Source organism: Phlebotomus argentipes, unplaced genomic scaffold (genome assembly GCF_947086385.1).
Source record: "Phlebotomus argentipes unplaced genomic scaffold, Phlebotomus argentipes genome assembly scaffold_4, whole genome shotgun sequence".
Taxonomy (NCBI): domain Eukaryota; kingdom Metazoa; phylum Arthropoda; class Insecta; order Diptera; family Psychodidae; genus Phlebotomus; species Phlebotomus argentipes.
The window spans coordinates 6,186,047-6,212,949 of NW_026776174.1; the positions used below are offsets into that span (position 1 = coordinate 6,186,047).

The following is a 26,903-nucleotide window of genomic DNA, read 5'->3' on the forward strand; positions in this document are numbered from 1 at the left end:
GCGAGAGTGAGTCAAAAAGTCAAGAGCATCGAGAGAATTTTGCTGAAAGCAGTGCGAAATTTGAGGTGGTTTTTAAAAGTGAAATTAGGCGAATTTTGTATCTCCTGAGAGGATAATTTGCGTAGAATAGAAAGGAGTTTGCAAAAGACATGGCGTTTCAATCTCCAATGCCTAGTCAAGAGTTTCTCTGGGACGTTTTTCAAAGGTTAGTGGCGTTTCATCACGACCAGCCGTGATTTCTCACGGATGGCGCCCCCTTTCGCGGTATTCCGATGAGTCATCAGCGTGCTTTGACCGGTTTTGACTGGGATAAATTAGCATTGTGACTCGCCCTAGAAACATAAAAACTTTGATAACTTCAATGGCTTTATCTTGTGCTGACTTTCTCTGCTCTTTCTAGGGTGGATAAGGATCGCAGCGGTCACATCTCGGCAGATGAGCTGCAACAGGCTCTGTCCAATGGCACGTGGAGTCCCTTCAACCCAGAGACTGTGCGTCTCATGATCGGTAAGACTTACCTCGATTTCCTCTATGATCCCGAAATGATTCGGCGGCGAATTGCAACCATGCAAATTCCAGTGGACACGGTCGTCCTGGTTACAATAGCCCTCCTCTGGGGCGCCTGTCTCTACACCATTCTCACTCTGTCTAAGAAGTCTAAGTACTTGTACAGGGCAGTGTCTTAACTTCAATAAATCTCATTGTTCTAACACAAATCACATGTTTTGATCTTACCCGGATTCTCTTTCTCTGTCTCTCCAGGGATGTTCGATAAGCAGAACACGGGAACAGTGAACTTTCAGGACTTTGGGGCGCTGTGGAAATACGTGACAGACTGGCAGAACTGCTTCAGATCCTTCGACACGGACAACTCAGGGAACATCGATAGGAATGAGTTGAAAACAGCGCTGACGGCTTTCGGTTACCGCCTCTCGGACAACCTTATCGGCCTCCTGATCAGGAAATTCGATCGCTACGGCCGTGGAACAATTCTCTTCGATGACTTCATCCAGTGCTGCATAATTCTATACGTAAGAACACACTTTGAACTGCGAGGAGAGCATGAAATGACCATAATCACCTTTTCTTGCAGACTCTAACATCGTCTTTCCGCCAATACGATACAGACATGGATGGCGTGATCACAATTCACTACGAGCAGTTCTTAAGCATGGTGTTCAGTCTGAAGATTTGATTCTACGCTCAGGATTAGGTCTCTGTGTTACACGGCACTGATTTCTTCGGCCATCTAAAGTCAAACTTTATGGACTCTTCTTCCACAAGATGTGCAAATATTTTTTCTTTTCGTCAAATCTCTGGCCAAAATGTGCAACACGATGATACAAAGGAGCATAATTTATTTCCCACTACATCTAAATTCCTATTGTATTGTAATTAATTGTTATAAGACCACTTTGAGTCATTGGATTGCCTATGAAGCAAGATATTTTTACAATTGTTCTGTATATTTTTTCCACGGAGGATCTGTAATAAATTTATCATATTAACGGACGGCATGAGTTTCTTCCTGGCTTTGCCAATTAGCTTAATTCGCCCACTTGAGAGAAGAGGCCTTTCGGTATACTTATGGTTCAGATAAGATAGCGCCGCTGGAAAGCTTTTATATAAAAGAAGTGATTTGTCAGACGCGAACAACAGTTCTGACGTGGTTATTGACAATGGCGCTCGAAGTGGTTTCCGCGGCCTTCACTGAGGAGAAATTGAGGGAAATCCTCAGGAAGGAGGGCGATTTCCAGCTCAAAGGATTCGAATTTGTCGCCGGTTTCGGCAGCAAGGGTGAATCATATCTGAGTGAAGTGTATAGGCTTCGGGTTGACGGAGAAAAACCCGCTTCCGGCGAGTCAAAAAGCCTCAATCTTGTTGTCAAGGGCTTTCCGAAGAATATCGGACGCAGGAAAACCTACAGATCAACGGACTTCTTCAGGAATGAGATTGCCTTCTATGAGAACGTCATTCCGGCGTTTGAGGCGTTCCAGGCTAAGAGAAAGCCGAAAAATCCCTTCGCGGCTTACCCAAAGTGACCTTGAAAATACGCAATTTTTGAAAAGTCATTGACTTTTTCTTCTTTTCAGATGTTTTTCGTCCTTTTGCGATGGGAATCAGGATTACATCGCTTTGGATGACTTAAGCAAGTACGGATTCGGATCAGCAGATCGACACGATGGATTGGACTTTGCCCATTGCAGTCTCATAATGGAAGCTCTGGGGAAATTCCATGGAGTTTCTTTGGCCATGAAAGACCAGGAGCCGGAAAAATTTGCCGAGATTGCCCAGAAGGTTGAGGAGACTTACTATTCTCCTCGCTTGAAGTCCTGGTACAGCGAATTCCAGAAAACCCAAATTGTCATCAGCAGAGACGCTGTAGGGAAGGAGTATCCAGGAACGAAGATCGAAGAGGAAATGTTGAAATTCACCGAAGGCGATCTCTATGACCTTCTCAGTGGCATCACTCACGCCAAGAGTCCTTTGTCAGTGATTGGACACGGAGATTGCTGGGCTCCAAACATGCTGATGAAGTACAGCACAGCTGAAGGGAAGAGAACTCCAGTTGAAGTGATGATAATAGATTACCAGCTGACGAGACATGCCAGTCTGGTTATCGATCTGTCCTTCTTCATCTACTCCTGCACGAGTCAGGATCTCAGGGAGAAACACTACGATGACCTCCTGAAAATCTACCATTCCAGCTGCTGTCGCATGATCGAAGATCTCGGCTCCAAGGCAGACATCTTCACGTACGCCGCCTTCCAGGAGGAGCTGAGAAAGTATGCGCGCTTTGGTGTGGGCATGGGAATGGAATCAATTCCCTTCTCCGTCATGCCAGAGTCGGACGCCTTCGATCTGGACTCCATTCAGGGTGACGAGGCGATTCCTCTGCAGAACATTTGGGTGCTTAAGCCCATCGCCACGAAGGAAGGACGTCTTCGTCTGGCCAACATGTTCAAGCACGCTACCGAGAGAGGGTATCTCAACTAAGCTCGAAAATGAACATGTAATTTTTTATCGGCATAGTAAGATAATATAGTTTTTGCTGAAAATTATAAGGTACATAAATGCAACGCAATACTCGTCTTCATCGTAGTTAATGACGGTAACGAAACCAGTTGACAATATCATGTCGCTTGAAGAGGTTTCCTCCGGAAGGAGGGTGATTTTCAGCTCAAAGAATACGAATTTGTTGACGGCTTTGAGAAGAAGGGCGATTCCTACCTGAGTGAAGTGTACAGACTCCGACTTAGTGGAGAAAATTCCACTTCCGGCGAAATCAAGTGTCTCAATTTTGTGGTCAAGGGCATGCCGAGAAACATCGGACGCAGAAAGACGTTCAGATCAGCCGATTTCTTCAGGAATGAGATAATTTTTTATGAACAAATTGTCCCGGTGTTTGAGCATTTCCAGGCTAGAAGAAATCCTGAGCATCCCTTCACGGAATATCCAAAGTGATCCTTTATAATTTTTTGTGCTCTTTTAGAGAAAATCTACGATTCTCTGTTTTTCAGTTGTTTTTCATCCTTCTGTGATGGGAATCAAGATTATGTGGCTTTGGATGACTTGAGTAAGTACGGATTCAGGTCCGCAGATCGACATGATGGACTAGACTTTGCCCACTGCAGTCTCATTTTGAAAGCTCTGGGGAAATTTCATGGAGTTTCTCTGGCCATGAAGGATCAAGAGCCCGAAGAATTCACTGAACTCGCACGGAAAATTGAAGAGATTTATTACACTGCCCGTTTCAAGTCATGGCTCAACGGTTTTGTGAAGTCACAAGTACTTGTCGCCAGAGATGCTGTCGAAAAGGAATATCCTGAAACTGAGGTCGAAGAGAAAGTGCTGAAGTTCACAGATAATGATCTATTTGACCTCCTCACTGACATCACTCACACCAAGAGTCCTTTGTCAGTGATCAGTCACGGAGATTGTTGGGCTCCAAACATTCTGGTTAAGTATGAAACGGAGAAGAAAATTCCTGTAGACGTGAAGATCATTGATTTCCAGTTGTTGAGATACTCTACATTGGCCATGGATCTCTCTTTCTTCATCTACGCCTGCACTAGCCAGGATCTTAGGGAGAAGCATTATGACGACCTCCTAAAAATCTACCATTCCAGCTGCTGTCGCATGATCGAAGATCTCGGCTCCAATGCAGACATCTTCACGTACGCCGCCTTTCAAGAGGAGATGAGAATATTCGCCCGCTCTGGCGTTGGTATGGCTATGGAGACTTTGCCTTTTGCCATCATGCCAGAGTCAGACGCCTTCGATCTGGACTCCATTCAGGGTGATGAGGCGATTCCTCTGCAGGAAATTTGGGTTCTGAAACCAATCAGCACGAAGGAAGGACGTCTTCGCCTGGCTAATATATTCAAGCACGCCACAGAGAGAGGGTATCTGGATTGAAAATTCCTGGAAATAACATTTTATCCTATTTTTATATCTCAGGTGAAAGTCCATTCAAATTATATAAATTGAACCAATTTAACGGACTTTTCAAATCTCACAGCACGAAATTCCATCGCCAGAGGGCGCGTGCGTGTTCTTCGAACATCGCCAGCGCCCTCAGCGGGAATGCTATTGCTTTTGTCGCACCCGCCATTCCCGTTCATTGTTTTTCTGCTGCGCAACTGGAGAGCATATTGTAGAGTTTGGCAGCGGAAAAGGCGATTTTTCCAGTGACTCAGTGAATATTGACACGTTGACTCACGGTGGAGAAGTCTTGTGTGTGAAAAAGTCACCCCATTTAGGCGATTTTCCCACGTGAAGATTGTGGCTCGAGAGACGCACTTCGCGGAAGTTGTTTTGTAAACAAATCACAGAAGAGAGAGAGAAACTTCTTTGTTCTTCTCTGCAAATCTGCATTCGAGGGCCTGTGGAGACTGAAACAAGGCGGGGGCGTCGAGAAGTGTAGTGCGTAGCAAAAGGGGCTCCAGGAGACCGCGGAGGCCACTGGAAGAGCAGAGGAGAGGCATCTTCTGGACACGCACACACGGAGATTTGGTGAAAAGACGGCGCAGTTCGCGAGTTGGAAGCTAGCAGGGAGTTTCTCGTTGGCCAACAAGTACCAAATGGCAACTCCAGCGAAAATGGGAGATGATTTGTCTCTCGGAGGTTGGTGAACTCAGCAATTATGACTATCTGTGCCCCTTTCTAGCCACATATTCCCAATTAGTGCCTTGAGCAATATCTCAAAGCTCTCGAGTTGACAAAAAAAATTCTTCGCCTCTTGAGGCGAAACACTCACCAGAAACCCATCCAGAGAAGCTCTGGAATGCAAAGGAGAGGGGATTTTCTCTCCAATGCTGCGACCTTTCCATAATGCATAGCAAAATCCTGCTTTATGTGGCGAAATTCAGCAAGAAACACATGCAAATACCACGCGAGACAACAAAGAAAGGCATGGAAAAGCGCGAAAAAAAACATGTTATCACCTCTCGTGGGTCCGACAATTGAATTATCATCTATTTTCCTCAGTGGGATTATTTTTTCTCCATGGGCAGAAACACGTAAACAAGAAGAATTCCGCGATTTTCAGCGAGTCACAAACACACTTTATGCGCAATTACAAGCACGAGAGTGAGAGAGCATTGACAATAAATCGCGCCGCTCATTCACAACTGCTCTACGCATCTACGCGATAATTTTTCACGGGGAGATGAAAAACGCGAGACTCGAATGCAAATTGTGGAGCTTTTAGTGAGATATTTTCTGGCAAGAAACTACCAATTTCAATTTGCTCTCCTCAGTCGTTTAACTCCTCAATTCGCAGTAGATTTATCTTCATGTTTTTCCTCCTTTAGTTTAAAAACCAGATGATGTTTTGGGCAATTAAAAAGCGAAAGGCTTTTAGCACTTTGTCATATAATGGGGAATATTTCAGTGCAAATAATATGCATTTAGCGGAAAATAGCATCACACGAGTTTATGTGAAATAAAATTCGTTAATATTTCAACACTTTCATTATCTTCGCACGATTATTTACATCTATTTACTTTAAATTTTCTTTACCTACACACTGAAAGCCAGTGAAGTTTTATTAAAACTTCTATAAATTGATAGTTGAAAGAAGGATGAATATTAATATTTCCTGAATGATTGGAATTTTTAGCAATCAACAAGCATGCATTCAAGAATTCACTGCTAAAGGTCACGGAATGTTGATAAAGCCAAAAAACAAATTGAGTGAAACACTGCGAATATTATGATCAACATTGTTATGCATCATCTTCAGAGCGAAGGCCACTTTAGCAAATAATTCTATTTACTGAAATGTATCTGCAATTAAGCAATTATCATGTTACTTTTTGTTATTGAAATGCATACACAAGCCGCAATCTTCACTGTTGTGATTGATATTCATTACTCGCGAACGTATAATCAAGCGAGATGTGATAAAATTGTCCCTTTGACAATCAGTGCTGAGCGATTGCAGTGTGGGATGTGCGCGATATTCAGATGTTGTGATTCAATATCAAAGAGAGAATATTGCAATGTTTTATGCAACAGATCTCTTCATTTTTTGCCCTATTTTGTGGCCTTTTCATGTACGATTTCTCACTATGTTTGTGTGCGTGGATGTGTATTTGCAAAACACCTACAAAGTGTTATGATTTAGCAAAGGTTCCGCATGATCCATTTTAACCTTGTTACACAAAATATAGAGGGAGAAAAAAAGTCAGCGGGCTTTTATTTTATTGCACTCTCGAGAGCCGAAAAGAGAATCTCTTTGTGTATACAAATTATTTGATTGTGAAGTAAAGCAAACTAATGGGAAAAGTCATTATGTTGGGCGCGCGATAGCGGGAAAAAATTCACTGATTAGATAGCCTTTTCCGTGGCCCACATCCGAAATTCCCTCTCTAACCCTTGAGCGCGTCACGAGAGCTGGAAAATGTGTGTTGGTATTGCAGAAAATTGGAAAGTTTGCTTGCATTTCACCTTCTGAGACTCTGAAACTATCAACCCAGTTTTGCTTCTCATTCTTTCTGTGCGGATGCAATTGAGCGGTGGACACGGATGGTGATTCTAAGTCTCTCGGGCAATTCAAATTGTGCTTCTCTGCCCTCATCTAAATCAAATAGCCGCGACACCACGCATTAATCTGGTCAGAGAGAAGGGAGCTAAAAATAGCCTCGCGATGGTGTGAAGAAGTACAATAAGTGGATAATGTTGCATGCAATGGTCGGGAGTATGATTTGAATGTGAATTCACTGCCCTTCTGTGCTTCCAACTGACTCATGAATGCAAGAGAGACGCGCTCTGACTCGTGGGGAGGCAAAATTGTCTGATTGGAATGAGTTAAATTGATTAAGAGTGTGTATAGTGAGTGAGGAAATTGGCTATTTATTCTATGATGTCGCGCTGATGGAGAGAAAAGCCAGCTTCTGGTGTATATTTCGGGACAGTGGCTCCAATTTGTTGAATTAAAATTTAGCAAAGTCAATTGATGAACGGCGTCTTGAGTGTTTCACTGTTGCAAATTGACGACTCAGTGTTTCTTTGGGAGTCTCATTGTCTCTCACTTCCTCCCATTGAGATCTAATCAGTAGAAAGATAGGCAAAAACAGTGTTTTGCTGTGCGTCTCTTGCATGGAATACACACGGCGCTCAGTTGCTAATGTTTTGCTGCTCTTTATTAGAATGGCTCATTGTTTTGAATATGTTCATATGGATGGAAAAAACAGTGCTTAAACTGATAAAGGCGAGTGGAGAATTGAAAGAGTGAGAAAATAATGATTTATTGAGGGCGAAAGGCATACGAGTATATTGTGTGATAACACAATTTGCAGTCATTAAAACTTATATGCTAGTGTGGAATGGAAAGTCAGCAGTTTTTACCGCATGTCCACGTTTACAAATTACACAGCAAATGCAAACATCTTCTTTGTGATTAAACCCACTCGAATGTCTTGAATCACCGCCACTTTTTGGCGAAATTTCATCACATTACATTTGATTTGGGGTCTTTTTCGATAAGAGCGAGATTTGTTGTGTTTCCTTGTTTAGGTTTTTTTCTGCACCACACAAACTGTATGTTTTTCATCAAAGAAAGGTCAGAAGGTGGCAAAAATAGCAATCATTTCCATAATATGCTAAACTTCTTATTGTGTACGATTTAATTTGCAAATTCATACTTTTTTAGTGAGGGGAAAAGCCCCTTTTTGAGCCCCTTTCTTGCTTGTTTGTGTGCCTTGTCACAGAATCCCATCAATCTCGTCATCTCTCGCGTTATCCACTGGAATGTACGTGGAATCCGTCACGTTCTCTCCGAACAATATTGACTGAGAGCTGTACTAAATTGCGCCTGAATAGGAGAAGAAAGACAAGCGTGTGTTTCAAGTCTCTCTTTTTCTATCAGGCTTCTCTCACTGATCTTTGAGTATGTCTTGGAGTCTTTTTTCTTTCTCGTTGCTGGGATAACATTGAAGATATTTGCAAAATGAAACAACTTTTTCGTTGCTGAAGAAGATATTTTTAGACGGGAATTAGTCACAAATGTTGTCACTTCACTTATTAAAAGATTTTTCTCTTATTTTATACACGTGTTTTTAATTAGTGATTTTAACACATTATAAAATTAAAAGAAAAATCAAAATTAGTGATAATAGTTTGATTCTACATTCAATGAAGTTTCTTAAAACTGATCAAATATTTTTTTGTATATTATATTCTTTAATATTAGACGTTATTATGGTTTTTACAATCATTAGCACATTATCCGGAAGGTTCAACGGTTCATAAAGCTTGCTTATGAATAGTCTATTCCAGACTGTTTGCTAACAAAAAACATAGGAAAGTGGACAAATACTTTACCAACACGTGGCATAAAAAATTTCAATGTAATAAGAAAAAGATGAACGTAGAAATACGCCTTAAATTTTGTGTATTCTTCCTTAAGTTCCTTAATGTGAAGTGAAATCAGCATCAACATTTCCGATCACTTTGTTTTCATATTTGCTTAGAGATATTGCGGCTAAACAGTGAGGCTTATGTGAAATAAACAAGCTTGATAGGTTAAAATTAACACTGAATTTTCGCATATATATCTTGTTTTCTATTTTGTCGGTGATTGACTCTCATTTCTTCACTCTGTTTCTTCACTCTGTGTGTTGATGGCTTTCCGTCACATCAAATTCGCACGATGATATAAAATTTTTGGGGAACTCAAAGAAACACAAAACGAGTGTATCTCAAGGTTGAGCGTTACATTTCCCGTCTTTCTGGCTATTATTATTCTTCTCTGGTGACACAATTTATACCGAGACGCCTCTTCAAGTCCACCTTCAAGCATTTAGGCAGTGGGAAAAAATGTTTAATGTTTCAACTGCAAACTTCAGCCTTGATTTAAGCTCTGAAATTTTCTATTTGTGTTATTCCAATTTACAACTGCAATTTTCCCCGCACAATTTCATACTGCAACATTAATTTACAAGAATCGTACTAAGTATTCGAGGAATGTTTCTCCATTTTACACCAGCGGCGCGTGTGAATGAACTATGCGATCATTTATTCATGTTAAGCTTATTCTGCTGGCATTTTTGGGGGTTGTTTTGCAAGTTTATTCTGTGTGCAGGTGAGAATTCACCGCATATTCTGTGGTATAAATTTACATTTAATGAAAATTTCCTAGCTAATTTCCATATGGACTGAATCTCGTGTAATCTATTGTCATCTTTTCATCACCTAATGGACAATATTGTATGTTTTGTGTGATTGTTTCATCAACGAAATGCATTCAATTGACAAACAAAGGTCAATCATCTATGAATATTGCGTAGTTTATCACAAAATCCCTTCTGTCTCGCGCCAAGAAACGTGTCTTTCTATAATTTGATGCTTTTGATGACGGAATGCTGAAGTGTGGCACGATTTACTAATCTAATTTTAATGCTTCACTTAAGCGCAGTTACCATCGTCATCCAAACAGACTATTTCGCATCATTTCGCACACATTTTCTCAAATTCATCACTGGCTTGTTGGCGGAAACAGTGTGTGTCGCCTCGAACTATGAGTAATCACCATTGTGAATGATAAGAAATGCGAAAGAACAATGAAGTGCAGAATGAATCGTGAAACTGCTTATCTTCATCTCCTTGAGATTCGATGGGGAGTGAGGAGGAGAACACAACAAATTGCAAAAATCAACAACGGAACAATTTAAAACTCTGTTTCGCTCCATTTAGCGCTTTGGAGAGACAAAGGAAAGATGGGACAAATTTTTATCTATTTTCGGCGGAGAGGCAAATTAACGCAGTTCTTCCATTTACTGGCATTGACATTGAACAAGCAAATGCGCGCAAGTAAAACTAAATAACGTCACACTTCTTTCACACACATCATGGTGAAAAATGGTGAATTTTCTGATCTTCTTTGGAGGAGAAAACGGTCAATGGAGACATTTTCTCATGACTGATGAACTTTTGATCTATAAGAAAAATCTTTGTCTTCTTGTTAAGACCGGATTTTTATTTATAAACAGTCTTTATTGAGAATATGTATATAAATTGGTTTATCAGCTGTGCTGCTGACTTGTGTGAAGAAATGCGAGAAGAGAGAGAGACGTGTAGAATATATTTTCCAGTCCACCAAAGTCTTTATTGTTGACACTCGAGCGAGAGAAGGTCAGCAAGAGCATTATTTCATGTGTGTATATTTTTAATTCTGCGGCAAAGAGGCAATTACACTGTGATTTAAGACATTAAGAAGGATGAAAATGACTTCCTCAATCTTTCTCTCGCACGATCTTTCTCTCACGCGGCTTCGCGCTTAGAAAGTGAACTTTATGATAAGGAATAGTGGTGTGTGAAGTGTTATGACATGTAGTATATTCAGACGAGGATGATTTAATGATGCAAAAATTCACATCATATGATGTGAAATGTGGTTTTACGTTGTGCTTCATACTTGAACTTGAGGGAAAATCGATTGATTTGCAGTAGAAATCAATGAACTCTGAATGTTTGGAGCAATTATGAATATTTTATGCTTCTAATGTTGATCAATATGTGATGTGTATCACACAAACTTATCCAAAACATGAGCAAGTTACTGTGCACGAGGGAATATTTTTAGCTTCTCTTTGTTTACACAATGTATCAATGAAAGTGTGTATTTCTGGAGGAGGCGCAAAATAACAGCGAATCTGTCTCTCTGCAGAATCATGGATTGAGCTGAACTCAAATGGATCTGGCACAAATTCTGGCCATCGCAGTCCCGAGCGCGTCACGCCGCTGCCCTTCACATCTGGCGAGGAGTACTTGAGACTCCTGCGTGAGGCACAGCGCGAGTCCAAGGAGTCTAGCCGCGTGGTGTCTTTGGCCGGCTCCAGGCGTGACACGCCACGCAGCAGTCCCAAGTCGCCGCCCAACAGCCCCAACACAGAGCTCTGCATGGACGAGCTGAAGGGGGTGTACATCAACTACTGGAACTCCGTCAAGGTGAGTCGCGGGAGAGAAGGCAGTCACGTCACCGCGCGATATCTGCGTCTTATCGTGCGCGAGAGCGTCTGTTTTTCCCATTAGAGAGTTATTGCGTAGAAAGTCACCAGAGGAAAACTCCCATTGGAACATTGTTCTCGGCAGAGATTAGAGTCGTAAATGTTGGTGACTATCCTTGAACGATATCGCAAGATTTGATGCAGTTTGATTGATCATCCAAGCAATAGAGAGAAAGGAATTGGCTTAAATCCCTTTCTTCTGAATTAGGAAAAAGAGTTTTTCCACATTTGTCAATACGTAACTTTTACGACACTTCAACTCGTTGATTTAAACAAGATCTAAAGCTAATTGACCCAACTTTTTTTTCACATGAAAGTACAAAATGTATCTAATTTTATCGGATTTACGTTCTGGAAATGAGACGCAGTAGCTAAATTTATTCCATTCTCTTTTAGTGAGTCAATAGAAGCTTAACGTGAGAAATGCGATACTGCTCTAGCCTAGAGCAAGACTTTAGTTGCACCCAAGGCTCATCTTTTGAGTGATAAACAACATTTCTCTGTTGTTTACGCGAAATTCAGTATCTTTTGTGGTTTTCCTGCAACATATCAAATTGCACGTGTGTTTCAATTGTGGTTTTGCCGTCTTTTGTGGCTTCTCGGTGCAGCAAAAACACACTCAACGGGTCAAAAGACACTGGCTGGGTTTGAGTTGGCGTCAGTTCATGACCTTCGTGGAGTCAAATGGTTCAAGGCTGTTCGTCTGGGAAGCTCTTCAACCTCCGGGGAGTTCTTTTCCCTCCGCGAGACACACGAAAATGCGCATGAACGCAGACAAGAAACTGCGGAGGTGTAAAAAATCACCGTGGAAATTACCCTATTTGACCAAATAATTCAACACGAAGTGTGCTCTCGATTTGCGTCATAAAATCATCATCGCATCTGCAACACAAGACTTGTTGATACCAAATTTGGAGGAGAGATTTGTTTGCTTGACTTTGTGTATGGAGAAAATATTGACTGAATGATTTACTGAAGGTCACACTTTTGATGCATTTGCAGGAAAGCGATTCTGCTCAGAATAAGGATTGGTTCTGGGAGTGGAGCAGTCGACCGGATCAACAGCCGCCAAAGTGAGTTATTGCAATTATTGAACCTAGAGCGTGATTTAACTGGGCTGCTTGAATTGCAGGGACTGGAAATTTCAGCATCCGCAGAGACGAAGTCAAGGATATTCTGTGCGTTTGGCCCGCGTCGGGAAAAATTCTCTGTTCTCAAAAGAAGTGCTGTATTCCCTTTTGCTCACGAATGTCTTGTCTCTAATCCTTGGAGCAGGATTTGGGTGAGTGCACAGAAATTTTCCGCACAAATACTGAATTTAATTCAATGTTCCTTTCTGTCTGCAGAATGTGGCTGAGTAAACGAGGAATTTTGCTCACGCGTGTGTCCATCGAATGAACGCTGAAAGAGGATAAGATTTGAGCAGTGAAGGCGATTTTTTACACACTTTTGCAGCATAAAATATTAAGATATACATCATAATTACCTTTTACAAGTAATATCAAGAGACGAGATACTTGAATTGAGGTCATTTTCCTGTCCATTTTCTCAAGAGCTTTGTGCAAGATTCTTCCGCAAATGATTAAAAAGAAAAGAATATTGAATAACTGATTAGAAAGTGAAAAAAGAGCAGGACTTCTTTGCCAATACAGTGTGTAATCTATTCTATTTAATGGGAACAGTGAGTAAAATATCATAAGAAGCAAAACTATTTGGATTAGAGATTTTATGGTGGAAATTTTCCTGTGTAGCTCATGTTTTACACTTTCCTTCTAATTTATGTAGTGACGGAAATTGAAGCAAAAGAGGAATAATTTATTTTTCATGAATGTGATAGACGGCAGAAGTGGAACAATCATGTAGATTTGACTTGATTTTTGGTACTTTTATACGCGTCTTTCATGTGAAGAGATATAATATCCCAAACTAGATCCTAAAGAGCATCACTTTTTGTAGTGGATTTTTTATAATACACTGATTTACTACTGATTAAAGATGATAAATATTGCTATGAATATCCCTCAAAATACATCCAAAACTCAATTTAGTGAGAAATTTAGTATGTTTAGTGGATAAAAAAAATGAAGAAGAGAATATATAAATATTTATATATTTAGTGTATTCAAGAGAAAACATTCTCTTTTATAATGTAATAACTTCTAAATTTGCAAATTAGAATCACTATTGCATAACAAATATTGAGATTGAGAAAGAAATAAATATCTGTGAAATGATTTTTTGTAGTTTCTTGAGTTATTTTTCTCATTCCCAGCAGATTTTAATTTCATCGCGCGGTTGTGACATGTTCTAGCAATTCTAGTGCTTTAGACGAGTTTTTTTCTACATGTTTTGCTGTCAAACAATCCCGAGCAGTCTGGAGGAAGCCGTGTATTTTATGGGATTTTCGTGAAAACTTCCTGGAGTTCAAGCGGAAGTACAGTGAATGATGTCAGCTGTGGCCGAAATGGACCCGACAATAAGGAATGCCATCAAGTTAATGCACTCTTCGAACTCTGACGCGGCTGAGAAAATTCGCTTGACTCTCGATGAGTTGATCAAGGTGAGAATTAGGGTGATATATGGGAACAAGTAACTGATTTTAGGGTCTTGCAGACGCGCTTCAGCACCAGCAAGATGTTGGTGAACGTGCTGAGCAAGAAGCACTTGGGAGAAGAGAACACGGCCACGGGCAGTGGTTCTGCCGGCCATCCGCCGCATCAGCGGCACCGCTCAACGGACTCCAACTCAAAGTCCTCCAGCAGCAAGAGCTCGTCCAACTCCTCTGTGTCTGCGCTCGAGGTCACAGCCATTCCCATCGACACGCCCATCATGGTGGAGCTGGAGACGCTGGACGAAGACACGATTATGGAGGACGACCAGCTGAAGGAACTGGAGGAGCTCGTGTGCGTGGTTTGCCGTCAAGTGGACGTCAGCTTTCGTAATCGCCTGGTGGAGTGCGCCGATTGTCACTCGCTGTACCACCAGGAGTGCCACAAGCCCCAAATCTCTGAGTCTGACGCCAATGATCAGGAGAATTCGTGGCTCTGCACGCTATGCAAGAGCAAAGAAATGGCAAAACCTGCCTCTGCTCCCGCCCCAATCGTTACTCCGCCGCCTCAGCCGGTCGCTTCTCCTCCTCCCCCAAAATCCAGCTCATCCTCCTACAAATCCTCAGGCAAATCCCATGAATCATCGTCCAAGAGCAAGTCCAAGAGTTCCCGAGAGTCCAAATCGAGCTCTAGAGAGTCCAGCTCTGGCAGTTCCAAGGAATCTTCTAGCAGGGACAAGTCCTCATCCAGCTCTGTGACACCCAAGATCAATATTATCAGCGCCGACAAGCGCATTCAGATCATGAAGAAGAAAGCGAAGCTGAATGAGGGCAAAAGGAAGCATAAATAAGATGCGAAATGTGAACTTTATTCTTTGATGTCCGTTTTTTTCTTCCTCACGGAATGACTGTCTTTCATGTGTCTGGTCAAGTCACCCTTGGAAGCGTACTTGTTTTCGCACACAGGACACTGAATCTTCCTCTCTAGATGCACTCGCCGGATGTGGCATCGCAATGTGGCGGAGACTTTGAACACCTTCTCGCAGAATTCGCACTGGAGCGTAGCGGGATTGTGGCGCTGCGCCACATGTCGTCTCACGGCCGCCTTGGTGGCGAAGGCAGTGTTGCAGATGCCACACTGGAAGGGCTTCTCGCCGGTGTGTGTGCGCTGGTGCTCCACGAGCACCGATCGCGAGATTGAGCGGAAATTGCAGGACTCCCAGTTGCACAGGTACTTCTTCGGCGCCACGTGCATGTGCCTGTGGTGCTGCAGCATCGCCACGTGAGTGCCAAAGGATTTGTCGCATTTGGGACAAGGATGTGCGCCTGACTGCTTCGTGTGGCTCTGCATGTGAATGGCTACAGTGCCCTTCGAAGCGTACGTCTTGCCACATACAAAGCACGGATATCGCTCACGGTGCGATGAGTGGATCTCACGGATGTGAATCTTGAGGCGCTGCGCGAAATAGAAGGCTTTCCCGCAGATATTGCACACTTCCGTCTTCTTTTTGCTGCTGCTGTGCTTCATGATCAAGTGAATCCTTAGGCTGCTCTTCACGGCGTACTTTTTCTCGCATACGGCGCACTCAAAGGGCTTAATGCCTGTGTGTGTTCGCATATGTAGCTTCAGATTGGAAGCTGTCTTGGAGCTGTGTGGACACTGAGGGCATTTGTATGACTTCTCCAGCAAAGCATACTGCAGTCTCTGTTTCTCCGTGCGACCTCGCTTCCGCGGGCCTTTTCTACACACTTTCTGAACTGTTTTGACTTTCATAATGTCTTGCTTAGAATCTTCCTGATCACTGGCATCATTATTTCCCTCGAAGTGATGATCTGAATTTTCATGCTTGATTTCACTCTCTTCAGCATCGGCAGTGAATTCGATAGATTCGATATGTTGACTGACATCAGGTAAAATCTTCTCCTCTGCCAAGTGACTGGGAAGATGATCATTAAGCTCTGAGAGGAAGGAGAAGTTTTCCTGGCAAATAACGCATCTGAACAGCTTCAATCCGCCGTGAATCTGCAGATGATACTCGAAATCCACCAAAGAAGTCTCTTCCTTGGCGCAAGATTTGCAAGTATACAAATTGTGGGTATTTTCCCGGTGATTCACAAGTTCTGGATATTCCTTAAAGTTCTCTCCACATTCTCGGCAGTCAATGCCACTTGTGTCTTCCAGTTTTACCTCAGAATTGTCCATTTACTGCGCAAAAATATGTTTCATGAATGTTTGTTTACAATTTGCAAGGCAAATAAATTTCTTACTTTTCGGTTTTCAATTCCCACAACACTTTCAATTAAACATTCCAATCATCACTAGTGAAGTTGAAAATAACTAAGAACACTATAATTTGCGTATGTTACAACATTAAAAATATAAATTTGATGCTAATTCCAGAATAAATGCAAAGGTGTAAAAGCAACAATATAACCTCCATGCCTTTCTAGCAGTTCTATCTTTCTCGTATAATTCTCTGAACAACTCGCCTAAAGTGATAAGAAATCCGATGTAAACAAAAACAAATGGAACTGCACAGAAATATTTCTATTGCTTGTGCTTTTTCTTTACAGAATGACAATCTCTCATGTGCCTGTTCACATCAGCGTTGCTTCCAAACTTTCTGCCGCAAACAACACAGGCAATTGTTCTTTCTGTGTGCAATCGCCGGACGTGATAACGCAGAGAAGTCGCAGTTGGGAAAGTCTTATCGCATTGCGTGCACGGAACAGTGTGCGGTTTGTGAATGTGAGCGATGTGCAGCTTCAGGCAGCTTTTGATCCTGAATGCCTTATCACAGAAATCACAGGAAAAGGGCTTTTCTCCTGTGTGCATTCGTTGATGGATTGTGAAAATCGACAGAACTTCTGTGCTGTAATTGCAGGATTTCCAGTCGCACACGTACTTCTTCACAGCATTGTGTCTCTTGTGGTGTCTATACATTTTCATGTGCGTGTCGAAGACCTTTCCACACACCGGACAAGGATGATGGTTGTTCTTCGTGTCGTGCTTCTGCATATGCACAGAAACTCCACCTTTTGTTGCATACGTCTTCCCACAGACGTGACACGGGTATCGTGACACATCTGATTTGTGTCTCTCACGAATGTGCGTATTTAAAGCCTGTTTCATGAAGAAACCTTTATCACAGATTTTGCACACTTCTGTTCTCTGCTTGTTCTGGTCGTGTACCATCAGGAGATGCGATTTCAGACTACGCATAAACTTGTATTTCTTGCCGCAAAGGGCGCATTCGTAAGGTCTCTCATTAGAATGCATTCTCATATGCAGCTTGAGATTTGTATTGGTTTTGCAGATGTGCGGACAAAGAGTGCACATGAAGATTTTCCGTGGTTTCACATACTCAAGAACCACTGATTTCTCTTCGTAAATATTTGGTGAAAGTTGGGCGAAATTCTCGGTTTCCTTCGTAATCTCATTTTCATTTGTCGTCTTTGTCTCGATTGAGAGTGGTTTGTCCTCTGCCAAGTGACTAGGCAGATGATCATTCAGTTCTGAGAGGAATAAAAAGTTTTCCTTACAAATTATGCACATAAAAAGCTTTTGTCCGCCGTGAATCTGCAGATGATACTCGAAATCTACCAAAGAAGTCTCTTCCTTCGCGCAGGATTTGCAACTATATATATTGTGGGCATTTTTCCGGTGATCCACAAGTTCTGTCCATTCTGTGTAGTTTTCTCCGCATTCTCGACAGCAATTGTTCGTGATAAAGGATTCTGTTTTTACTTCTCCATCCATTTTATGATAAGGCTGTTGATTCTTTGTATCACCATTCAGCACAGAAAAAAGAAATATCTTCACAATCTACTCATGCAAGATCTCAGCTTTCTAAAATCCCAGCCAGAAAATTAACCAGAAATGATTTCCCTGACATTCTAGCAGTTCTACATTTAAAGTTCTCAGACGGGATTGTTTGTTTACACGATGAGTGCGATGAGCATGGGTAACACAGAATTCTCATTCACAGTTTATTTCATATAAATTACTTATCTTACTTATTCTGCTTCCTTATCGAGTGACTGTCTTTCAAGTGCCTATTCAGGTCACCGTTGTTTCCGAACTTCTTGTTGCACACTGGACAGGGAATCGTCCGTTCGGCGTGAACGCGCTGGATGTGATTCCGCAGAGAGGATTGCGTTGGGAAAGTCTTATCGCACTGCTTGCAGGGCACCGAGTCAGGATTGTGCGTGTGTGCGACGTGGAGTTTCAGGCAACTCTTCACGCTGAAGGTCTTGTCACAGAAGTCGCATGGAAAGGGCTTCTCGCCCGTGTGAATCCGCCGATGTGCCGTGAGTGTTGAGCGCACGAGAGAACTGAAAGTGCAGGCTTTCCAGTCGCAGAAGTACTTCTTCACGGCGTCGTGTCTCTTGTAATGCTTGTGCATATTGATATGCGTGCTGAAGACCTTTCCGCACGTCGGGCATGGATGATGGTTGTTCTTCGTGTCGTGCTTCTGCATGTGCACAGCCACGCCAGCCTTCGTGGAATACGTCCTGCCGCAAACTTGACACGGATATCGTGACACGTCAGAAGTGTGTCTGTCGCGAATATGCGTCTTCAGCCGCTCCTTCATGTAGAATCCTTTACCGCAGATTTTACACACTTCCGTCCGCTGCTTGTTCTTGTCGTGTACCATCAGCAGGTGCGATCTCAGGCTGCACATGTATTTATACTTCTTGCTGCATTTGGCACACTGATAAGGACGATCTTCGCTGTGTTTCTTCATGTGTAACTTGAGATTTGTGTTGGTTTTGCAGGTGTGAGAGCAAATTGTACACCTGAAGATCTTCTGTGGCTTCACATACTCAAGAACGACTGATTTCTCTTCATGAACGTCCGACTCATCATCCTTGTCCTCATCCACAAAATTCTCTTGCTCGAAATCCTCGTCTTTCTCAGACTCCTCCTTTATATCCAGTTCGAAGTCCAATTTGGATTCCACGAACTCTTCAGTAATTGGCATGCATTTCTCCTCTTCCTCGTCAATCAAGTGACTGGGCAGATGATCATTCAGTTCTGAGAGGAATGAAAAGTTCTCCTTACAAATTATGCACATAAAGAGCTTTTGTCCGCCGTGAATTTGCAGATGATACTCGAAATCTACCAAAGAAGTCTCTTCCTTCGCGCAGGATTTGCAACTGTATAAATTGTGGGCGTTTTCCCGGTGATCCAAAAGTTCTGTCCATTCTGTGTAATTTTCTCCACACTCTCGACAGCAAATATCAGTGATAAGTTCTGATTTCACCTTTGATTCGTCCATTTTCTCTGCAGATAAAGAGGATAAAGGTGTTGATTTCAATGTTTACATTTTATGTTTATCACAAAAACTTCTCACCTTTTTGTTATTTCTGATACTCTTGGATTATTTATTGCAATTGATGCCGAGAAGTTACAGAAAACAAGTTTGATATTACGATAAGGATGGTATTTTCAGACTTATTGGAAAACTGCAGAGGAAAGCCACAAACAACACGTCAAGTGCTTTGGTGCAGCGATTCTAGCAAGTCTATGAATTTTCCTCCTACAAGAAAAAAAATCTCGGCTAAATCTCTGAGTCATAAAAACTGCTGGAATACAAAAGTTCATTGTTTTGACCCCGAAAATAAAAACAAATGGTAGGATTTGTCATGAAAATGCAAGTGAAAATGTACTCGTAGGTGAGTAATTCATAGCGCAATACCTTGTCAACTATCCTAAAATGTAATTGTTCTGTACATCTTCCAGAGATTGCTTCGAATGCACGAGTGAAGCGAGTGAAGGAGAGTTCAAGGAAAAATGGAGCATTCGCAGATAAAAGAGGAGTCTTTGGAAGAGATTCATTGCCGAGAATGCGGGCAAAGTTACAAAGAGTGGCTTGAGTTGGTGAATCACCGTGAAAATGCCCACAATTTGTACACTTGCAAATCCTGCGCCAAGGAAGAGACTTCTTTGGTGGATTTCGAGTATCATCTGCAGATTCATGGCGGATTGAAGCTGTTCAGATGCGTTATTTGCCAGGAAAACTTCTCCTTCCTCTCAGAGCTCAATGATCATCTTCCCAGTCACTTGTCTGAAGTGAAGTTCCTCAAGGAAACCGACTCTCGTGATTCACATGAACATGAAGACGTTGAAGTGAAGATCGAGGATTCTGAACAAGATCAACCTTGTCCTGAGGAGCTTCCTGAGAACGATGTGGAATCAGTGCCAGTGCCCAAGAAACGTGGGCGACCCAAGAAGGGAAAAGTGCCATGGGCTCAAATGGAGAGGAAATTCCAGTGTCCTCAGTGTCCTTTGAGCACGAAAACAATGACGAACCTCAAGCTTCATCTTCGCACACACACCGGAGAAAAGCCCTTCGAATGCGCCCTATGCGGCAAGAAGTATGTGCAAAAGCTTGCTCTCCGGATACACCTGACTATGAAGCACGACACCAACAAGAAGAAGACGGAAGTGTGTCAGTTCTGCGGAAAATCCTTCTATTTCGTTCGCCGACTGAAGAGTCACATCCGTGAGATTCACACGAACCGGGAAAAATATCCGTGCTTCATCTGCGGTAAGACATACACCAGCCGGAGCAGCGTGAGCACGCACATGCAGAGTCACTTCAAGAACAGTGAAGCTCATCCATGTCCACAGTGCAATAAGAAGTTCGACACTCACATTCAAATGATGCGCCATAATAGAATAGCTCATACTGTGACCAGGAAATTTAAGTGCCAGTTTTGCGACTACAGTGCTCTGAGTAGCACGATGCTTCGCAATCACGAACGCACGCACACTGGCGAGAAGCCCTACAACTGCAAGATCTGCAGCAAGCCATTCGCCTCGCAGAACGGCTTGGCCACGCATGTCGCTCACAAGCACGGCGTGCCGACGCACCAGTGCTCCTTCTGCGACAAGTCCTTCAAGGTGCGTGAGAGCCTGAAAGTGCACATGCAGCGGGTTCACGAGGAGAGGAAGTTCTCCTGTGTGGCGTGCGACAAGAAGTTCGGATCCAATTCAGATGCAATGAGACACATGAGAGACACCCACTCGTTGGGAAAAAAGGATAAAGCCGAGAAAGGGACCAGGAGTCAATCCTCAGCTACCTAATCTTTCAAATCCTATGCTATGATAATGATATAAATAGAAGCAGCGAAATCAAAACAAAATGTTTTTTGCCCTCCAGAGGCTGTCAGATTCCTAACCTCACCCGAAAGAAAAGTCACAACAAAAACAAAACAGTGGAGATTTTCGTGGTGTTTTCAACCGAAAGCAGAGCCCCAGAATGGACTTTATAGAGTCCCAAGTGAAGGTGGAATTCACGGAGGGAGCGCGATGCACAATCTGCAATCGCAATTACACGAGAACGGAGGATTTTGAGAAGCACAAAGTGATCTGCAGCTCTTCTTACTCCTGCAAGACGTGCTTCAAGGAAGAATCCTCCTTGGAAGACTTCGAGTTGCACCTACAGAATCACGGGGGATTCAAGTTCTTCAAGTGCATTGTTTGCCAGGAGATTTTCACACATTTGTGGGAACTGAACAGTCACTTACCTAGTCATTTGCCGGAGGAGAAGCTGCTCGACGGAGCGTCAGCTGAAGGCTCTGCAGAGTCTTCTGTGCAGGTGAAGAGAGAGGAAGAGGAGCAGTCTGCTGACGAGCGGGTTGACAACACATCAGACCATCCGCCCAGTGATGAGGAGCCACAGCAGCCGGACGTCCTGCAGGAAAAGGAGAAGCCTAGGATTAGAAAGCGTGGCAGACCGAAGCGAGTGAAGCTGAAGATAATGACCGAGGAGGAGGAGCGCAAGTATCACTGTCCACACTGTCCGCACAGGTCTAAGACCTTCTCCAACATGAAGAAGCACATCCGCACGCACAGTGGCCAGAAGCCCTTCGAGTGTGCCATCTGCGGGAATCGCTACTCAGACAAGTACGCGCTGCGTGACCACCTGCTCATGAGGCACGTGGAGATGAAGAAGCTAAAGGAAGTGTGCCAGCACTGCGGCAAGGCCTTCCGGCTGCGCAAAGGGCTGCTCGTGCATATCCGCACGCAGCACACTTCCAAGGAGCAGTACTCCTGCTTCGTCTGTGGCAAGATGTACGCTTCCAAGAACAGCGTGGATCTACATATCCGCGTACACAGTAACCAGCCCGGAGCGCACGCCTGCCCTAAGTGCGGCAAAAGCTTCGACCGCCGCGATCTGATGCTGCAGCATCACAGGCACATTCACGTGGCGCCCAAGAAGTTCCAGTGCACTTGGGAGTCCTGCACCTTCCAGTCCGTCACGCAGGCCGCCTTCGTCCTGCACCAGCGCACGCACACGGGCGAAAAGCCCTTCCAATGCAGCATCTGCGAGAAGCTCTTCAAGAGCAAGATGGCAGTGTCTCTGCACACCATCAACATGCACAAGCCCGCGTCGCTGCAGTGTGGCTTCTGCGAGAAGGTCTTCAAGCTGCCGTGCGCTCTCCGGAATCACGTGCGCCGCATCCACCAGGAGAAGACCATGCCGTGCCCCTTCTGCGACAAGAAGTATGGCTTCAAGGCGGATCTCACGCGCCACGTGAAGAATAGTCATTCGATTAAGAAAATCTAAAAAAGCACTTTTCTCTCTATCACTGTGCAATTACATAAAAACAGATTCGAAAGTGAAACATGTCTTATTTACACATTTTAACCAATGCGGAGATAGATTTTGTCTGCTTATGGTAAAAAAGATTAATTTCAATCTAAAAACGCTTTCACTCCTCACTGCTTTCTGGTTCCTCAGGCTGAGCTTCCTCCGCATCAACTTGCGGCGTCAGCTCCTCATCAATTTCCATATCAATCGCCTGCAAGAGTACGCAAATCTTTACTCGCAATTCGATATCTTTGGGAATTATCTTATGTCAAATAATCATTACTGCAGCCACAATTTTTACGTATCTTAAGAGAGAAAAAAAAACATAGATAAAATGAAATTACTCACCTCATTTGATCCGCTCTCCAGTTGTTCCTCAGCTTCCTCTGCATCATTCGCTAAAGATTCCTCCTTGAGCTCCACAGTCGATAGATCGTTATCCTGTAAGGCATTCTTCCTGCCTCGACGTCGTCTTCGCCGACTCGGAGGCTCCATGTCATGGTACTTCCTGTGCACCTCCAGCGCCTTCTCGTACTGGAAGCATCTTCCGCACTCCTCGCACTCGTACGGCCGGGCATCCTTGTGTTTCAGGCGCAGGTGAGCCGAGAGACCACATCTGTGGTCGAATCGCTCAAAGCACACCGGACATTCTGATGTCTTCCTCGTCGCAGGCTTAATTTCTGGCACAATCTCAGGACTTTCAGCCTCTTCCACCGCCGATTTCTTCGACTCTGGCGAATCCACAGATTCTGCGGCTTCATCCGCCTGAACTGCAGAGTCATTCTTCGGAGATTTGTTCTCCACTTCGGTCTCTGCAGCTCGATTGGCAGCTGCTCCTTCGCAGTTCATGTTCTTGTGTCGGATTAAGCTGGTGAGCGATGAGTAGGCGGCACTACAAGTTCCACAAGGGAACGAATCCACGGCGTGCATGGTCGACAGATGCTGCCCGAGACCGCCAGGCTTCCCGTACACGCGTCCGCAAAAGTTGCACTTGCATGGCTTGTTCTCATCCAGCATTCCTTCCCAATCGTGCGATATATTCCCCTCGCGCTGACCGGCGCTCGTGTTGGTCAGCCGTCCATCCGTGCAGTTCACGCGACTCACGCGCTTCGGCAGGATTTCCTCCTCCGACGACGGACTGCGAGTCCTCTGGCGCTTTTGCGCCATCTGAGGACACACATGGTTGATCCTGTTGATCTCCGCGCAGAAGACCTTCTGGCACAGTTCGCAATTCGAGACTTTGCGGTTCTTGTAGTGACGCACGAGGTAAATGGGATAGAGATACTTGAGGTCGCAATCCTTGCACCGGAAGTACTCACCGACTCTCTTCAGGTGAGTTGTGATGTGATCATTCAGCACGTCTCGCTTGCCCATCACCTTGTCACACAGCGGACACTTTTGCTCTGGCTCAGCGACCTTCTTCGCCATCTCCTGCTTCACTACGGGCTTCTTTTCGTCGCCCACGAGCGCGATTTCAATCTCTGAATTCTGCATCACCCTCTTGATGAGGGCGTCATTTGTCTTTGGCCCTGACTGATGTCTCTTCACGTGCTCCTCGAGTTTGCCGTACGAGCAAAATCGATCGCTGCACACATCACACTTGAGATCCTTGCGCCGCCGCAGATGGAACTCCAGCATTTTCTCGAACGGGAAGGGCATCGCGCAGAACTTACACGTGAACGGCTTGTCTCTGTGTGAGTGAAAGATGTGCGCTTTAATTGCCCCTCGAGCCCGATAAGTGTTCGGGCATTGCTTGCACTGATACCCGCCGTTTTTCTCCGTGTACAAATCCTCGAAGAATTTGTCATCTTCCAGTACCATAGGAACAGGATTCTCCAGAGTGCGCATCTTCTTCTTCCTGATTATTAAGATATTCCCATCGGAACGCGTCACTTCGTGCGTATCGTCAGACTTGGCCAGCAGTCTCTTCTCCAGAATACTCTTCGCGCCACTCGCCGCAGCTGTCTTCAGTCCATGGTGGCGCTTGTGATACTCTTCATGGGCATTCACTTCCGCCTGATTGCGATACCGATGCGGACAGAACCTGCAACCACACGGAAAAGAGGTCCTCTGGCGATAGGCCAGATGCATGTTGAGGATCTTCGGGAAGGCAAACGCCTTTCCGCAGTGTGGACAAATTGACCGCTTCTCCTTGTGCGTGAATGCCATGTGCGCCGCCAAGGCGCCCTTGCCAGTTACCACCTTGCCACACTTCGGACACGTCAGTCTGTCATCGCCACCCGGCGGCATTCTCTTCACCTCACGATCATTTACAGTCTCATCATACAATCTGTGATTCAAGTGGTTCAAGTTGTCGTATGAGCGACTGAAGTTCTCATGAGAATTGCTCATTTGTGATGTTGTGGAGTAAAAAGGGAAATTGGGCTTCACCTCTCTCTCGAGCTCCTCCTTCTCATGATCCTTCATGTGTCTCCTTAACAGCTTGATATTACAGAATGGCAACGCACACTTAGGACAGCTTCTTTCCACTGTCTTCCGTCTGTGCGCCTTCAGAGCGAATTCCGCATTGAAATTCGCCTTGCAATGGCCACAAGTGTACTCATCATTTGCATTTGACTCCTCCTCTGACTTCACATCCACGACTTCCTCCTCCTGAGTGGTATTCTCATCCGTGTCATCCTTCGTGAATACGCCATGTCCTTCGTACACGCGCGACAGCGAATCTTCAATCAATTCCCGCTTCACTGTCGCGTCCAGACTGATGTCAGAACAATCGCTGCACTTGTAGTAGATTTCGTTTTGGAAATTGATGACATTGTCCTCGTTGAGAATCTTCAACTCCCTGTTGCATATCAGGCAATAGTGCGCCTTCGGCTGTGTCTCAGGCACAGTTTGAGTGGCAACTCTCTGGCGATTCCGCAGCAAGCGCTTCCGTTCCATCGCGTGATCCGTCAAATGATCATCCAAGAGTTTACTCGAGCAGAACTTCTGTGAGCACTCAGGACACCGAACTCCTCTGCGGGTCTTCTTATGCAGCTGCAGCAGCCTGAAGAACTTGAAATCCAGGCCGCATCTCTTGCACGTGAACTTATTCTCCTCCGCGCTGGAACTCGTGCCTGAAACAAGTCATCTCTTAGCTTCTGAACAGCTATAATAATGGATTCTGTAGAAACTTACCAGTGTTTCTTGACATCAAATCCCTCATTGTGTCCTCAGAATTGTTATCATCGATACAATCCTGAAAGTCCTGCTCCTCGTAAATCTCAATGAGATCATCCTCCTTCTCCCTCTTCACTCGCTCCTCTGTCGTCAACATTTCTATTGGCTTTAGCAGATTACCAGGATCTGATATGCTCTTCGAAACGCTCAAATTGCCGTCCAGAATGCCTTTCCAGGCTGACACGCCGCCGTTCGCCATTGTCGAGGAGTGCGCCTGGGCCGACGCGTGATGATCGAATGAGGCGTGATACTTGAGATGGATGTTTAGTTCAAAGAGTTGCAGGAAGATCTTATCACAGAACTGGCACTTGTACACCCGGACGCCGCCGTGCAGCTGCACGTGATACTCAAGACTGCGCAGGAAGGAGAACTGCTCGTGGCACACCTCGCACTTGTACGGTTTGGCACCGGAATGATTGCGCTCGTGCACCTGCTGCTGCTCCCGTGTGCAGAAGCCGCGAAGGCACTGCCTGCAGTTGTAGATCGTCTCGAGATTGCGCGTCCTGTGCAACGCCGAGTGCTGCCGGAAAGTGTCCGCCGACAAATACCAAGTCTCACAGTACTGACACTCCAGCAGTGGCACCTTGGGCGAGTCCCGCAGCAAAATCCCAGGCTCTCTGACCACTGCATCGCCATTGATGTGAGCCTCCTCATCATCGATGTGTTGTGATGTCCCGTCGTCACTGGCGTTGTCAACATCATCCTCCTCGGACGGCATTATTTCCAGCTCCTCTGTGATAATTCCATCTTCCGCACCCTCATCGTCTATCACTTCCTTCTTTATGATCATCCTGCAGCACTTGCGAGCACCATAAAAGCGACTTCTGCTTGATTTTACACGGAAATTCGCTATGCAAAAAAGCTATACAGCTTTTTTCGCGGCTCGTCTGTCAAAAACCACAACTCGACATGGCGGCCGAACGTGCCCGAATGCACTTTTACTGCAGAGCGACGACACACGAACAACACTCGTCTAAAGGCGCCCGATATGAAAATTCAAAACAAAACTGGCTGATAAAAATCAGACTCTTATCGGGGACAGTTTTACAAGCTTTTCT

At 44.3% G+C, this 26,903-nt stretch overlaps 9 protein-coding genes across 9 annotated transcripts; 7 read left to right on the plus strand and 2 right to left on the minus strand.

The window, feature by feature from the left end:
• Positions 1 to 92: 92 nt before the first annotated feature.
• On the plus strand, positions 93 to 1,209 carry LOC132257902 (programmed cell death protein 6). The gene is made up of 4 exons (XM_059754958.1): positions 93 to 205; positions 401 to 507; positions 763 to 1,031; positions 1,094 to 1,209. The coding sequence occupies exons 1-4, from the start codon at positions 150 to 152 to the stop codon at positions 1,193 to 1,195; spliced, it is 534 nt and encodes a 177-aa protein (XP_059610941.1). The 5' UTR covers positions 93 to 149; the 3' UTR covers positions 1,196 to 1,209.
• Positions 1,210 to 1,594: 385 nt separating this feature from the next.
• Positions 1,595 to 3,099, plus strand: LOC132257897 (uncharacterized). Its single transcript, XM_059754951.1, has 2 exons — positions 1,595 to 2,038; positions 2,094 to 3,099. The coding sequence occupies exons 1-2, from the start codon at positions 1,680 to 1,682 to the stop codon at positions 2,995 to 2,997; spliced, it is 1,263 nt and encodes a 420-aa protein (XP_059610934.1). The 5' UTR covers positions 1,595 to 1,679; the 3' UTR covers positions 2,998 to 3,099.
• On the plus strand, positions 3,006 to 4,489 carry LOC132258046 (uncharacterized). Its single transcript, XM_059755149.1, has 3 exons — positions 3,006 to 3,013; positions 3,150 to 3,461; positions 3,522 to 4,489. Exons 1-3 carry the CDS (start codon positions 3,006 to 3,008, stop codon positions 4,417 to 4,419), a joined length of 1,218 nt encoding a protein of 405 aa, XP_059611132.1. The 3' UTR covers positions 4,420 to 4,489.
• A 109-nt stretch (positions 4,490 to 4,598) lies between these two features.
• On the plus strand, positions 4,599 to 13,748 carry LOC132258117 (BCL2/adenovirus E1B 19 kDa protein-interacting protein 3). The gene is made up of 5 exons (XM_059755237.1): positions 4,599 to 5,127; positions 11,175 to 11,455; positions 12,517 to 12,587; positions 12,647 to 12,796; positions 12,861 to 13,748. The coding sequence occupies exons 1-5, from the start codon at positions 5,085 to 5,087 to the stop codon at positions 12,910 to 12,912; spliced, it is 597 nt and encodes a 198-aa protein (XP_059611220.1). The 5' UTR covers positions 4,599 to 5,084; the 3' UTR covers positions 12,913 to 13,748.
• Positions 13,749 to 13,862: 114 nt separating this feature from the next.
• LOC132257330 (integrator complex subunit 12) lies at positions 13,863 to 14,933 on the plus strand. The gene is made up of 2 exons (XM_059754190.1): positions 13,863 to 14,074; positions 14,128 to 14,933. The coding sequence occupies exons 1-2, from the start codon at positions 13,958 to 13,960 to the stop codon at positions 14,911 to 14,913; spliced, it is 903 nt and encodes a 300-aa protein (XP_059610173.1). The 5' UTR covers positions 13,863 to 13,957; the 3' UTR covers positions 14,914 to 14,933.
• On the minus strand, positions 14,920 to 26,827 carry LOC132258047 (uncharacterized). Its single transcript, XM_059755150.1, has 11 exons — positions 25,804 to 26,827; positions 23,014 to 25,742; positions 22,798 to 22,876; positions 22,195 to 22,583; positions 22,001 to 22,133; positions 21,611 to 21,765; positions 21,369 to 21,510; positions 20,462 to 21,028; positions 18,132 to 19,100; positions 16,635 to 17,578; positions 14,920 to 16,265 (listed from the first exon to the last, which is right to left on the minus strand). The coding sequence occupies exons 1-11, from the start codon at positions 26,633 to 26,635 to the stop codon at positions 14,931 to 14,933; spliced, it is 8,274 nt and encodes a 2,757-aa protein (XP_059611133.1). The 5' UTR covers positions 26,636 to 26,827; the 3' UTR covers positions 14,920 to 14,930.
• On the minus strand, positions 17,820 to 21,709 carry LOC132257328 (zinc finger protein 26-like). Its single transcript, XM_059754188.1, has 3 exons — positions 21,599 to 21,709; positions 19,420 to 19,605; positions 17,820 to 19,349 (listed from the first exon to the last, which is right to left on the minus strand). Exon 3 carries the CDS (start codon positions 19,342 to 19,344, stop codon positions 18,076 to 18,078), a length of 1,269 nt encoding a protein of 422 aa, XP_059610171.1. The 5' UTR covers positions 19,345 to 19,349; positions 19,420 to 19,605; positions 21,599 to 21,709; the 3' UTR covers positions 17,820 to 18,075.
• On the plus strand, positions 19,621 to 21,233 carry LOC132257327 (zinc finger protein 62-like). Its single transcript, XM_059754187.1, has 2 exons — positions 19,621 to 19,741; positions 19,809 to 21,233. The coding sequence occupies exon 2, from the start codon at positions 19,860 to 19,862 to the stop codon at positions 21,153 to 21,155; it is 1,296 nt and encodes a 431-aa protein (XP_059610170.1). The 5' UTR covers positions 19,621 to 19,741; positions 19,809 to 19,859; the 3' UTR covers positions 21,156 to 21,233.
• LOC132257326 (oocyte zinc finger protein XlCOF6-like) lies at positions 21,284 to 22,785 on the plus strand. The gene has a single exon (XM_059754185.1). The coding sequence runs from the start codon at positions 21,331 to 21,333 to the stop codon at positions 22,639 to 22,641; it is 1,311 nt and encodes a 436-aa protein (XP_059610168.1). The 5' UTR covers positions 21,284 to 21,330; the 3' UTR covers positions 22,642 to 22,785.
• Positions 26,828 to 26,903: the final 76 nt, after the last annotated feature.